A 13,683-nucleotide genomic window follows, 5' to 3' on the forward strand; every position below is an offset into this window, starting at 1 on the left:
TATTCCGTAATCCATTTCATTTGGGTTGAGCTCTTGAGATGTGTATATATCATGCAAATAGCTATGGAGTGTACAGCTTCATTCTTTTTATTTTTAATATAATTTTGTCCAGCTTAATAGCATCACAGATCTCTCACTCACTACTTTCATTATATTTACAGTCACAATATACAAAGTGAAATAAACTAATTATTGACCGAGCAAAGTGAGGTCTAAGATTCAAGTCGACGGTTTAGCATTTCTCTTTATGTTCAAATGTTTATAATTATGTTGAGCATTCACAGCGAAACGCAGCAATAGATTTTCATGAAATTTGACAGGTATGTCCTTTTTGAATTTCGACGTATACATAGTTTTTTTTTTTAATTTTGCATTTTAAAGATACCTAATACAAAAGGAAAAGGAGTTTTATACGAACACCAATATTACCGTGAAAATCAGACTATACAATTATTCATCATAAATCAGCTGTCTATTGGACTACAATACTAACCGTTCAAAAACATCAGACATCTTAAAAATGTATCTTTCCATCAACGTTAGTAAACAGTTGTTGTCTGCTACCTTTTGCCTCCATAAGCTGAGACCATGATTCTAGTTTGGAGTTATTGATAGTAAACATTTTTTTTACATTTCTCTTTTTTAATCTGATGATTAAAATTGCAACAAGTATTATTGAAAAGAGATTGATTTCTAAAATCATGAGAAGTCACAAATGAAGTTTATAGGAAATCAGCATTATGGTAGTTTATTTTTTTAATTTTAACACATCGATTTTCCGCCAACACGACAGAACAGAATGTTCTCTGATGGGTTGATTGGATTGGCATATCGACGGCAGCCAGACCTGATAACAGCGCTCACACTCACATTCCGGGACAAGTCACGGTACGATAGGACAGAGAGCTCTATGTATATTTAGGATTTTTCCTAGACATTTTAAATTGATAAATTATTTATTAATTTTTGAGGAAAAATAACAACAGGTCAATGTAACTTACTGAGCGCGAGGTCTAATGTTCACGGAACAACTAGATAACATACCGTCAGCACTGTCAGCAGTCTTGTCTCTTTGACACTGTGATATTTCGTTTTTGGATGGTTATAATTGTCTTGTCTTTTCAATAGAACTGTACATTAAAACTCAAAACTTCAACACAAAAATGTATTCTCCTTGATTTGGCATAAAAAACGTTTTTAAATTTTCTCCAAAATCCAGTTTCTTTGCAATTTCATTTTCAATCGAGAGTATCGCGAGTGGATATTGAGCCTTTCATGTGCCATTGTAGAGCGCAAATACATTTTAATAGGTTTGACGTTGCTAAAACTACGTTCTGCACTAGCCACGGGAATTTTCAGGAAATTGAATTATTGTGCAATCCACAAGTTTGTGAACATGTCTTTGCTGTTAAACTTTTTAAATCAAACTCAACACTTCGCTCGCTATGAGCAGATTGGAGGGGATAAAAATGCTTAGAAGGAGGAAACAATCGCCTATTCTCAACTTCGGAGAATTTTCTGGTGCCTCTGCTTGAGTAGACCTACCGTACAAGAACATGAGATCAGTAAACATCACATGCTTCTGTTTCCGAAGAAATCGCTTTAGACAACAAATACTATAGTAATATGTAACTTATTATTTTACATTGATCTAATATGCAGATAATATATAATGAAAGGCGCCAGGCGCTTTCTGACAGTCAAAACACAACACAATGTACTCCGTGCAATCAACTACGTCCACTCATATTGCAAGCAGGCGTCAGATGAACAGCCAGTGGACAGTATATTTATTATTTAGAAGACGATTTGAGATCATTCACTATCACAAGCTGTTCAAATCCAAAATTGGGCAAAAATTCTGTTTTTTTTTATGTCGCCGAGGCGCCCCACAGGCCGCGGCGCCCAAGGCGACCACCTCGGTCGCCACACCCACGCGACCGCTCTGTATATGAGTCACTGTTTTTGACAATAATTTTAGTGGGACAACTTTCGAACCACTATATACCAAGTTCAATCACTCTCCCAATCAATTTCTTGTGTGTTATGGTCAACAAAAGTTTTGCCTTGGGCGCCTCAGAAGAACACGACGGCCTTGTTCACTCCCCCCCCCCCCCCAAGGACATAACCTCTAAGTAGCTTGACCCTTCCCCTAACATGATCCTAGGTACGCCTATGTTGACAGAAGAATTGAGAATAATGTACCCTATTTATGTTTATGTTTTTGGAGGGACAGATACAAGGATCCAAAGGTTCAAAGGTACCTTATTCAGAAGGGTGGATGCATTGAAAAAAAACTTTGAAAGCTGATATTCCTAGTACTTGATAATTATTTCATGTTAATCAAGCCTTCAATAACTGCAAGAGATATGCTGTATGTTGCATACTTTCCGTAGAGAAATTATGTACAAAAATAAAAAAAGTAATTCTATATTAATGGTGTATTGCAATAGATTAAAAGAACTCAAGAAATTTGTATTCATTTTTCACGAGTTACAACTGAACTGATTTAGAAAATTCAATTATTTGAGTATACAGAAAAGATTGGATCATGGAGCTTTTGTGAGTACTGACATAAATGCTTAGAAGCTTTCATTTGGTTTTGATAAATTATAATAACTCAACAGGTTTTTGGTAAGGACTTCAATGTCAAAAATATTAAAAAATTATATATACATGATCTTGCAAAATAATAATCATGATAATATTATGTTGATCAAATATGAATAACTGCGAAAATTTGTAGAAAATGTCTCATACTTTTGCAAATAGAATAAATAAGAACATCTCATAACACTCGAAACATACAATGCTTAGAACATTCAAAAAATAATATGTTGGGCTGTTGTTGAGCCTAGAATGCCAATCTCATGCCAATTCATTGATGAAAACAATCAATGGATTATCGAATGAATGTATCCATTCATCAGAAGACTGGAAGTGAGGAAAATAGTATGAAATAGAGTGAAAAGTTTAAAATATGATATAAAAATTATTATTCATTACAATAACTAAGTTATTATGATGTAAAACTTTTGTGGGTAGCCTGCTGTAAGGATATGTTGAGATATTTTTTAGCCTCGAATCCTCGAATGCCAAGCTCAAGATTTTATTACTTCAGATTAAATCAAACACTCAATGGAATTATCGAATGTACATCCATTCATCAAGAGATTGAAAGTGAGTAAAACGACTAAGTAGATAGAAAATACCAAAGGATAACACAATAAAAAAGGATCATGACTAATTACAATTAAATATAGTGATGCAGAACTGTTGTAAATATTATTCACATGAAAATTAAAAATAATCAAGCCTATTCAGAAGAATGGATGTATGCAAGAAATACATGGAATGGTATTATACATAGGCCTACTGATTAATTTCATGTTGATCAAGTATAAATATTTATTAAAACATCATTCATTTTAATCTTATTCATTTATTTTTGTATTGGAAATTTCTATTGATACTCGCTGCCAGCACTCAAACTTCGGTTTTGTAGGCAGCGCCTATGTGTTATTTAGATTATCGAAGTTACTTTTCGTGTGTAATTGCAACGTCACGTCTGAAACTGAGCTGTCACCTGTGAGCTGAGAAAACCGTAAATTATGATGAAAATGTACTAACTGCTGCATCATCAGTTCACTGAGGGTTCAAGGTCAGAGCAATAGCAGTTACTTCGAGCAGTGGAGGCAAAATAATCACACATTAAACCTACAAAACGAGGAGGTTTTTGTGTATACTTTCAACTTACTATCCGGAGAGGAATGGGATTTGAAGACAAATAATAATTATTTGTGCAACTAGTGCAAAAAGTGACAGTTTGCTGCACCGAAAGAAACGTTTACGCCCGAGCCGTAGGCGAGGGCGGAATGGCTTCTTGAGTGCAGCAGAGGAACTTTGCGCACGTATTCCACATTAAATTTTTCCTACAGTTAATATTGAATATGAAAAGTGAATAATTATGGATAAAATGATGGCTGAAATCCATCAAATGTTTGTGTGTGTGATGCTGTTATTAATAACCTTAATTCATTTAAAAATTGATAATCCAATTGAAGTTGAAAATTCTCAGCCAAAGTTCTCATTTTTATTCATTCAAGGATCAGAAAAAATACAGATAGAACAAAAAATTTGCATTCAAAATACACGCCTAGCGTTTACCTTGCGGGAAGAATCGTACCTAAGTTTGTTTCATCCAGCTAAAAACTACTGAAACAGGATTCAGAAATTTAGACTTTTGCTCAAATTACCGAGAAAAATGCTCAAAGTAAACTGAAAAATATTAATAAAATAACATAGACAACAGAGAATATTTATTGTAGTATTCTTATGTTCTTTATTATTTTTATTTGAATGGATATCGAACGGTAATAATTTAACCTCAAAATTCGAATTTTATAATGTTTATTTGCTACTTTTCTCATTGCTTGCAGTTGAAATAATAATTATCAATGGAAAAGAACTATTATTTATTATTAAATGATGGGAATTCGTAAATGATGATTATTTAATTATGATTTAGATGAACATTATTCTTGTTTTGGATTTCTAGATTGGGATTTTATCATAAATGTAGGGTAGCCATTGAAATGATTCTTATCTAAATCTAATCACAGTCATTGTTACCAACTTAATTTTTGTTTTCGTGCACTAATCCTCCATATAACCCACCAACTATTTTGTGTTGCCATGTTGCAAATCTGGAGTACACAAAGTGATACTTTGTGCACTAGAGCGGAGAAGTGATTCTTTGCGTTCTGTAATCAGTGCAGAAATGGCCACTTTTCAAGGTATCTGTAGGAAAATATATTTTTTTGAACTTGATCAATTCATAGTTCCATGATTACCTTGCTAATGAGAGGCTAACACCAATGACCATGATACTATTTTTTATTATTAAGATTTATTGAAAATCAAGGAGAGGATTCTTCTATAGAATTTAGGACTAGATAAGTTCTACTTTCAATAACCAAAAAACAAAGCATGCGGAAACACTTGAAGATAAAATATTAGAATGAGTTATTATACTTTTTGAAAGATCATAATTGGGCAGTTGTTGAATCTAAGTGTTTGGTAAGGCATCTAATTCTCGAGAAATTCATTAATCAATCACAAAAAAATCTATATTCATTTTGCCTGAGGCTTTGTTTTGACATAAATGTCAATAGATTAGAAATTGAGATCAAATTTTGACTTCTTTTTGGGCGCTCTGTATTTCACTGTACTCAGAAACCGTTTTAAACCTATATCACATTAGACTCATCAAGGATGCCTCAATTGAATTAAGATCATTTCCAGCCCTCTCCCAATTTTTTATTCATGAAGATCGCCTCGCGACAGCAAAGACCACAAACCGCTACTCTAACCACAACCATAGTCGAGGGAATCGACTGAAAAATGCATATTTAAAATATGAGCTGTGACCTAGATAACAACAATGAAGTTGTTCAGATTGTTAGCACTGAAAGTCTCTTAAGGCCCCCATTCACGACAGAGCCAACGGAGCCAAATCCACAGAACATATCCTCAATTGGCTGATTCTCACCAACAGCTGATTCTCAGTCAATTTGGAGGATATGTTCTGTGGATTTGGCTCTGTTGGCTCTATCGTGAATGTGGATCTTTAGAGAAGTTTTATTTTGTTATAACTTCTCATCAAGGTCACAAATCTCAATAGGCTTTTTCCTCAATATATATAATATATTTGAATAGAGAACTTGGGTGGCTCGTTGGAGTAAGTGATTACGCACGGGTCTGACAATCAAGAGAACCAGAGCTCGAATCTCGACCGGGGCAAAAGTCTTCGACCACAGCACAATCTTTCGGAGGAGACAATAATTCGTCGGTCCCGACTACCAAAAAAGTAGCCTAGTCGTCATCTCTCATCATCATCCCTTTCATCATTACCCACGCACAAGCCTAAGAGCTTATGTGGGCATCACCCTCGATATTATTATTATTATTACATAGACTATTTCAAATTTCGAGATTGTACGTCCTTCCTTTCGCTACATATCTTCCGTACAGACGTTCACAATTAGAGATAATACTGTTCAGTTGAGTACTAAATAATATTAAATAATACTTCTTTCTTGAAAAGATAGAAATGTGACAGTGATTATCAAGGAGGCCCATCAATTGATGACTTTGAGATGCAAAACTTCGCATTGTAGAATCATATATACCTATAAATATAAAACGATCAAAAATTGGTTCTTTTATTAGCCTACTTTTGTCCGTGGTTGATTTTTCAACATTTTAGACTTGACATCTCATTCAAACATCTATAGAACAAAATAGGTTGAGAACTCACAAAAAAGCTATGCATACAAGAATCTCACATTTATTTCAGTTTTATGTAAACAAAAAAATTGAAGTACAAAATAGCAAAACCGATTAATTAAGTAATTTCAATCACACATTAAGGTGAATCAAAATTCAAAATAATTTTATTGTTGAACATTGGCAAAATATTACAACAACGTCAGTTCACATATCGATATCAACAATATAATAACACATAATCAAATCAAATAGATCTTTATTCACATGATGCACAAATGAAACAATTATAATAAGAAAATGAGAAGAAAATTCCTTGATAATTAGTTTTCAATAGTATAATTATGAAATTATCACAATAATAAACGACTCATTTGAATAATTGTCCATTCATAATTATAATTAATATAATAATCCATTCAAAATGCTCCTCAAGAAGTGGAATCCTCTAAAGAGTAGCTAAGAATTCAGTCATCCCAGAAAAACCATCATCATGCCCTGAACTAAGTCAACACAAAACTGACTGATCTCATCTGCAGTTGCAAAACTCTGGTCCAAATCACCTGATTTGCGTCCACGGGAATCGATGAAACTCCAAGCAGCCCTACATGGATTTGCAGCCTCTGTTATAATATGAATAGCGCATTTGCATTTTTCTTAATAATTATCTCAATCTGTGTCGTCGGTATTCTCTTTTCAGCCTATTCGCAAGTTGCACTAGATTATACCTGGTTCCAGACAAATAATGCATTATCAATGATTCTCAAATGAGATATTTGGAAATGATAGTTTATCATATCCAATATCCAATCTCTCATTGGTTAAGCTCCGAACTAATCCTTTACTTGTGAACAGACTCTATTCTGGCCAAGATCGATTGAATTGAGGTTTTGAAATGCCAGAGTAATAAACCAGAACTGCCTGACAGGTGCTTGTTTTCTAATTCAATGTATGATACAACCCCACTTACAGTTTTCGGACCAATTCTACAACTGACCATTTCTACAGTATTTGAATAAAACCGGGATACATGCACCAACTTATTTTATTCATCTTGACAAGGACAGGATTCATAGCATTTTATTTTCCTTGATTTCTATTCAAGATTAATATTGAAGCTGGGATAAATAAACTGGGAATCTATAACGCTCTCCTGATTGATAAATAAGTTCTTTTTCTGAATAAAAAATGAGTAGTAAATATCTATTTGGTGTGTATAAATTTCTTTTGTGAATTTAACATGCGATTGATGAAATCGCTATCCTTCCCCACGTTTATAAACTATTTCTATTCTAATTCATTGTCGGTTATGATTGTGACTAGTATAGGTGAAACAATCCACAAACTGAAAATCCTAAATGAATAATTTGGCTTATTATAATTACACATTCATAACATTTGAATAAACATTCCACGTATCGATATAAGCTACTCAGTAGGCTACTGGGATTCAAGAAATTGCACGATTCACAGTGCATCCCAACTCTAAATTCCGGGGTGGTCCTCGACATTGCTGGTAGGTGAGGGAGTACATAGAAACATTTTTTTGGGAACCCCTGGTCTACATTGCTATATTGCGTTTTTGCTATTTGTGCTTATTAAAAAAAAATAGAGATTCCGGAACTGCTATACAATGAGCTTCCTGATAGTGATAGAGTACCGTACTTCATTTTATGTTTCATTGTTGAGAAACTTTCAGCTACCCAAATCAGATTATTTAATAATATGAACTAGAAGGACTCACTGCTCACACAACCCTGATTCCTCATTCTTTATTTTCTCCAAGAGGAATCATTCTGGAATGCCTTGACTCTTTGAGTAATAGCCTGCGCGGTCACCCTCCCTATATGAGAACTAGTGACTACGATTCTTTTTGAGCGGGGTATGATTACTAAATTTTTTCTCCGGAACAACGTCTTTTCACACGAAGTGATCATGCCATACACGAGTAAAATATTCAATCTAAGGTTCACAAGACAGTTTTTGCAAGGATATTGACAGACACAGAAGGAAATGGCAATATGGAGAGAAACAAAGAGACAAATTTCATTTTTTCTTAGCCTATCCTGATCTTTAGATACAATGTTAGGTTACCAACTTTTTAGTTTTCTGTAAATCAGATAGTGAATTCTCAGAGAAGCCTGTTCGAGAATATCAATTTACTGACGTGCTATTCTTGAATCTTAACAAACCTCCCATTCCCATCATTCTAGCAATAGACCAACTTCAAAGCGGGAAATTCTCGGGAAATTGGGTTTTCAAGAGTCCATGTCTCAGTCACCATTCATTGTGATGAACCTTATTCGGCGTTGAATTCTAGAGAATTTTGTGCTCTTGGAAACGTTTCTGGATTTTTTCACTGTGAATGGTTTTTGAGTTATATGGAAAAATAACAGGTATTTTTTAAGACTGTGAGGTTAGCGAAAAGTATTTTTCCGTGAGGAATCATTTACAGACTACTTGTACCAAATAAGTAAAAAATCAGTACTACAATACATTCTGCAAGCATGTATCCTCGCTCCCTTCTCATGTCTCAAGTGGATGAACAGAAAAATGAACTATGAATTCGCTAAGCTGTGAATCGATGAGACTGAACTAAACAGGAACTAAGCTTCTGATTCATAAATTAACGGCAAATGCCATAGCAAAACCAGTTACTTCGAACAGTGGAGGAGACGATGGGGATTTGCAGGGATATGCAAGTAGCCCGCATTGTATGCTCAATCCGTAAATGAGTTTTGTGTGAGTGTGTATTAGCGATCGTAGCACAACGTGGTGGCAATTTTGGGAACTGGAGTGTATCCCAATTAGGTAGATTACTAACAAAATGGGGAGATTTTTTTTTATTACGTTTTTACATGGTTTTAAGCATGTAGAAGTGATTTTTACTAAAATTAAGCAGTGACAATACGGGGTCTCCCCTTAGTGTACACACCTCCCCTTAATGTGCTGTGTATACTTGATTGTCTCCCCGTAATATACCTTGTTCCAACACACACACACACACACACACACCACACACACACCACACACACACACCACACACACACACACAACACACACACACACAACACACACACACACACACACACACACACACACACACACACCACACACACACACACACACACACAACACACACACACACCACACACACACACACACACACCACCACACACACACACCACACACACACACACACACACACACACACACACACACACACACACCACACACCACACACACACACACACACACCACACACCACACACACACACACACACCACACCACACACACACACCACACACACACACCACACACACACACACCACACACACACACACACCACACCACACACACACACACCACACACACACACACACACCACACACACACACACACACACCACACACACACACACAACACACACACACACAACACACACACACACACACAACACACACACACACCACACACACACACACACCACACACCACACACACACACACAATAGATTTTCAAGATCAATTCAATGTTCCTGCACCTGTGACGACTCCTGCACCTGTGATGACTTCTCCTACTGTACCACAGGCCCCTGAGCAACTTGATTTTTCTTCACCGGATTTGACTTCACCTGAATTGACACCTACTTCTGTTCCACCGGACTTGACTACCAATATCCCGAATTTACACCTTCCTGAATCGGTTCCAGTTCTGCTCGATTTGAATCCGGGGTCTGCTAGGCCTCGACGACATCGACGGCCTCCACAGCGCTATTTTCCTACTCCGTAAATTTCTTTGATGGGGGAGGTGTGATGATAGTGACATTGGAACATTTAAACTTACCGCCATAGCTGGCAACACAGTGGCAACACTGAATGAGAGAACTTGAAGATTTATTACAATTATTAACATTTATTCACAATTACATTTATTTACATTATTTACAATTTATAAATACAAAGACAATTAATCCAAACACTGATTTCAATTCTATTTGAAATTTGAAAGAGAAAAAGCTGAAGGAGAAAAAGCTTCTTTTTAAAAGGTGGCAAGGCAGCAAGACACAAGAAGATAGAGAAAAATTTAAGCTCGAGTATAAACTGGCCAAGAAAGCTGCAAAAAGGGCTGTTGCACAGGCAAAGGCCGCTTCAGAGCAAGATTTCTACACAAAGATCGAGACCACCAAGGATTCAAAATTGATATTCAAGACTGCCAAGCAGAGGCACAACAACTGTCAAGACATCAGAATGGTCAAATTTATAAAGAATGAGGAAGGTCAGCTTCTCACCAAAGATGAGGACATAAGGAAAAGGTGGAAAGAATATTATTGTCATCTCCTCAATGAAGAATTTCCAATTGAGACACTGCAATCTGAACTGCCGACAATGAGGCCAATTCCGTCCATTTCAGAGGAGGAGGTAAGGGTAGCTCTCCATGAAATGGCCACAAACAAAGCTGTGGGGCCAGATGAGATCCCAGTGGAAGTGTGGAAAATGCTGAATGACACAGGGGTGAAATTTATTACTGGGGTCTTCAATGCGGTGCTCAGTGAAGGAATTCCAGATGAATGGAGGAGAAGCTACATTGTACCATTCTATAAGAACAAAGGTGACGTTCGTTTGTGTAGAAAATTTAAGAGCAGTGAAACTCATCTCTCATACATTTAAAATTTGGGAAAGAGTGATGAACAGACGCCTGCTGGGAGTAACATCGGTGACAGAAAATCAATGTGGCTTTGTTAGTGGTAGGTCCACTACTGATGCAGTGCACTCTGTCAGAATCCTTATGGAAAAACACAGAGAAAATAAAGCAGACTTGCATTTAGTGTTCATTGACCTAGAGAAGGCATTTGATAGAGTGCCAAGAGATTTAATCTGGCAAGCATTGAGAGCACAAGGAGTCCCAGAGTACTATGTAAACGTGGTAAGAGATATGTATCATGGAGCTAAAACAAAGGTCAGGAGCCCGGCTGGAATTGGTGAGGAGTTTAGTGTGGAAGTTGGGGTTCATCAAGGTTCAGCCCTGAGCCCACTCCTCTTCAACCTTGTCATGGACTACCTCACTAGAGAAATTCAGCATCCACCACCTTGGGACATTCTTTATGCGGATGACATTGTTCTCATTAGAAAAACGCCAGAAGAATCACAACAGTCTCTTGATCTGTGGCGTAACAGCCTGGAACTAGCTGGCCTAAGAATTAGCAGAGAGAAGACGGTCTATATGCACTGCAGCTTTGGTGACAATGATGATCAGGCGCAGGCACAGATACAATTGCAAGGTACTCCACTCCCAATAGTTACTCAATGCAAATATTTAGGCTCCATAATCAGCCATGATGGAAGCATAGATGCTGACATCTCAAGCCGAATAAACACAGGTTGGATTAAATGGAGAGAGCTAACTGGGGTACTTTGCGACAAAAGAATGCCTGTGCCCATCAAGGGAAAAGTGTATAAAGCTGCAGTGCGACCAGCAATGCTATATGGAAGTGAGTGTTGGCCCCTGAAAAAACAGCAAGAAGATAGACTCCATTCCGTTTTTGCTATTTGTGCTTATTAAAAAAAAATAGAGATTCCGGAACTGCTATACAATGAGCTTCCTGATAGTGATAGAGTACCGTACTTCATTTTATGTTTCATTGTTGAGAAACTTTCAGCTACCCAAATCAGATTATTTAATAATATGAACTAGAAGGACTCACTGCTCACACAACCCTGATTCCTCATTCTTTATTTTCTCCAAGAGGAATCATTCTGGAATGCCTTGACTCTTTGAGTAATAGCCTGCGCGGTCACCCTCCCTATATGAGAACTAGTGACTACGATTCTTTTTGAGCGGGGTATGATTACTAAATTTTTTCTCCGGAACAACGTCTTTTCACACGAAGTGATCATGCCATACACGAGTAAAATATTCAATCTAAGGTTCACAAGACAGTTTTTGCAAGGATATTGATAGACACAGAAGGAAATGGCAATATGGAGAGAAACAAAGAGACAAATTTCATTTTTTCTTAGCCTATCCTGATCTTTAGATACAATGTTAGGTTACCAACTTTTTAGTTTTCTGTAAATCAGATAGTGAATTCTCAGAGAAGCCTGTTCGAGAATATCAATTTACTGACGTGCTATTCTTGAATCTTAACAAACCTCCCATTCCCATCATTCTAGCAATAGACCAACTTCAAAGCGGGAAATTCTCGGGAAATTGGGCTTTCAAGAGTCCATGTCTCAGTCACCATTCATTGTGATGAACCTTATTCGGCGTTGAATTCTAGAGAATTTTGTGCTCTTGGAAACGTTTCTGGATTTTTTCACTGTGAATGGTTTTTGAGTTATATGGAAAAATAACAGGTATTTTTTAAGACTGTGAGGTCAGCGAAAAGTATTTTTCCGTGAGGAATCATTTACAGACTACTTGTACCAAATAAGTAAAAAATCAGTACTACAATACATTCTGCAAGCATGTATCCTCGCTCCCTTCTCATGTCTCAAGTGGATGAACAGAAAAATGAACTATGAATTCGCTAAGCTGTGAATCGATGAGACTGAACTAAACAGGAACTAAGCTTCTGATTCATAAATTAACGGCAAATGCCATAGCAAAACCAGTTACTTCGAACAGTGGAGGAGACGATGGGGATTTGCAGGGATATGCAAGTAGCCCGCATTGTATGCTCAATCCGTAAATGAGTTTTGTGTGAGTGTGTATTAGCGATCGTAGCACAACGTGGTGGCAATTTTGGGAACTGGAGTGTATCCCAATTAGGTAGATTACTAACAAAATGGGGAGATTTTTTTTTATTACGTTTTTACATGGTTTTAAGCATGTAGAAGTGATTTTTACTAAAATTAAGCAGTGACAATACGGGGTCTCCCCTTAGTGTACACACCTCCCCTTAATGTGCTGTGTATACTTGATTGTCTCCCCGTAATATACCTTGTTCCAACACACACACACACACACACACCACACACACACCACACACACACACACACACACACACACACACACACACACACACACACACACACACACACACACACACACACACACACACACACACACACACACTGGATGATGAGATACAGTGTGTGTGTGTGTGTGTGTGTGTGTGTGTGTGTGTGTGTGTGTGTGTGTGGACTCAGGGGACCTTGAAACATATAGAAATTTAGAAATAAGGGTACCTCAATTTTTTTCAAAATGTAAAATTCAGCAACTGCAAGCAACATGATTCTAAAATAGTGAAAATGACAACCTCGCCTTGAATAATCCAAGCAGTGTTTCATTACAGCCTTTCTAGAGGCAATAAGCTGCTTACATTTGAAATAATTCAGTCAAATATCTCGTAAACACGTTTGGACGTGACATACGATCGCGTCTTGATTTCA

At 36.8% G+C, this 13,683-nt stretch overlaps 1 protein-coding gene across 1 annotated transcript; it reads left to right on the forward strand.

Moving 5' to 3' along the window:
- Nucleotides 1-2,157: 2,157 nt before the first annotated feature.
- LOC120351622 lies at nucleotides 2,158-10,959 on the forward strand. Its single transcript, XM_039429496.1, has 2 exons — nucleotides 2,158-2,167; nucleotides 10,301-10,959. The coding sequence occupies exons 1-2, from the start codon at nucleotides 2,158-2,160 to the stop codon at nucleotides 10,957-10,959; spliced, it is 669 nt and encodes a 222-aa protein (XP_039285430.1).
- Nucleotides 10,960-13,683: the final 2,724 nt, after the last annotated feature.

Source organism: Nilaparvata lugens, chromosome 5 (genome assembly GCF_014356525.2).
Source record: "Nilaparvata lugens isolate BPH chromosome 5, ASM1435652v1, whole genome shotgun sequence".
In the NCBI taxonomy this organism is placed as follows: Eukaryota; Metazoa; Arthropoda; class Insecta; order Hemiptera; family Delphacidae; genus Nilaparvata; species Nilaparvata lugens.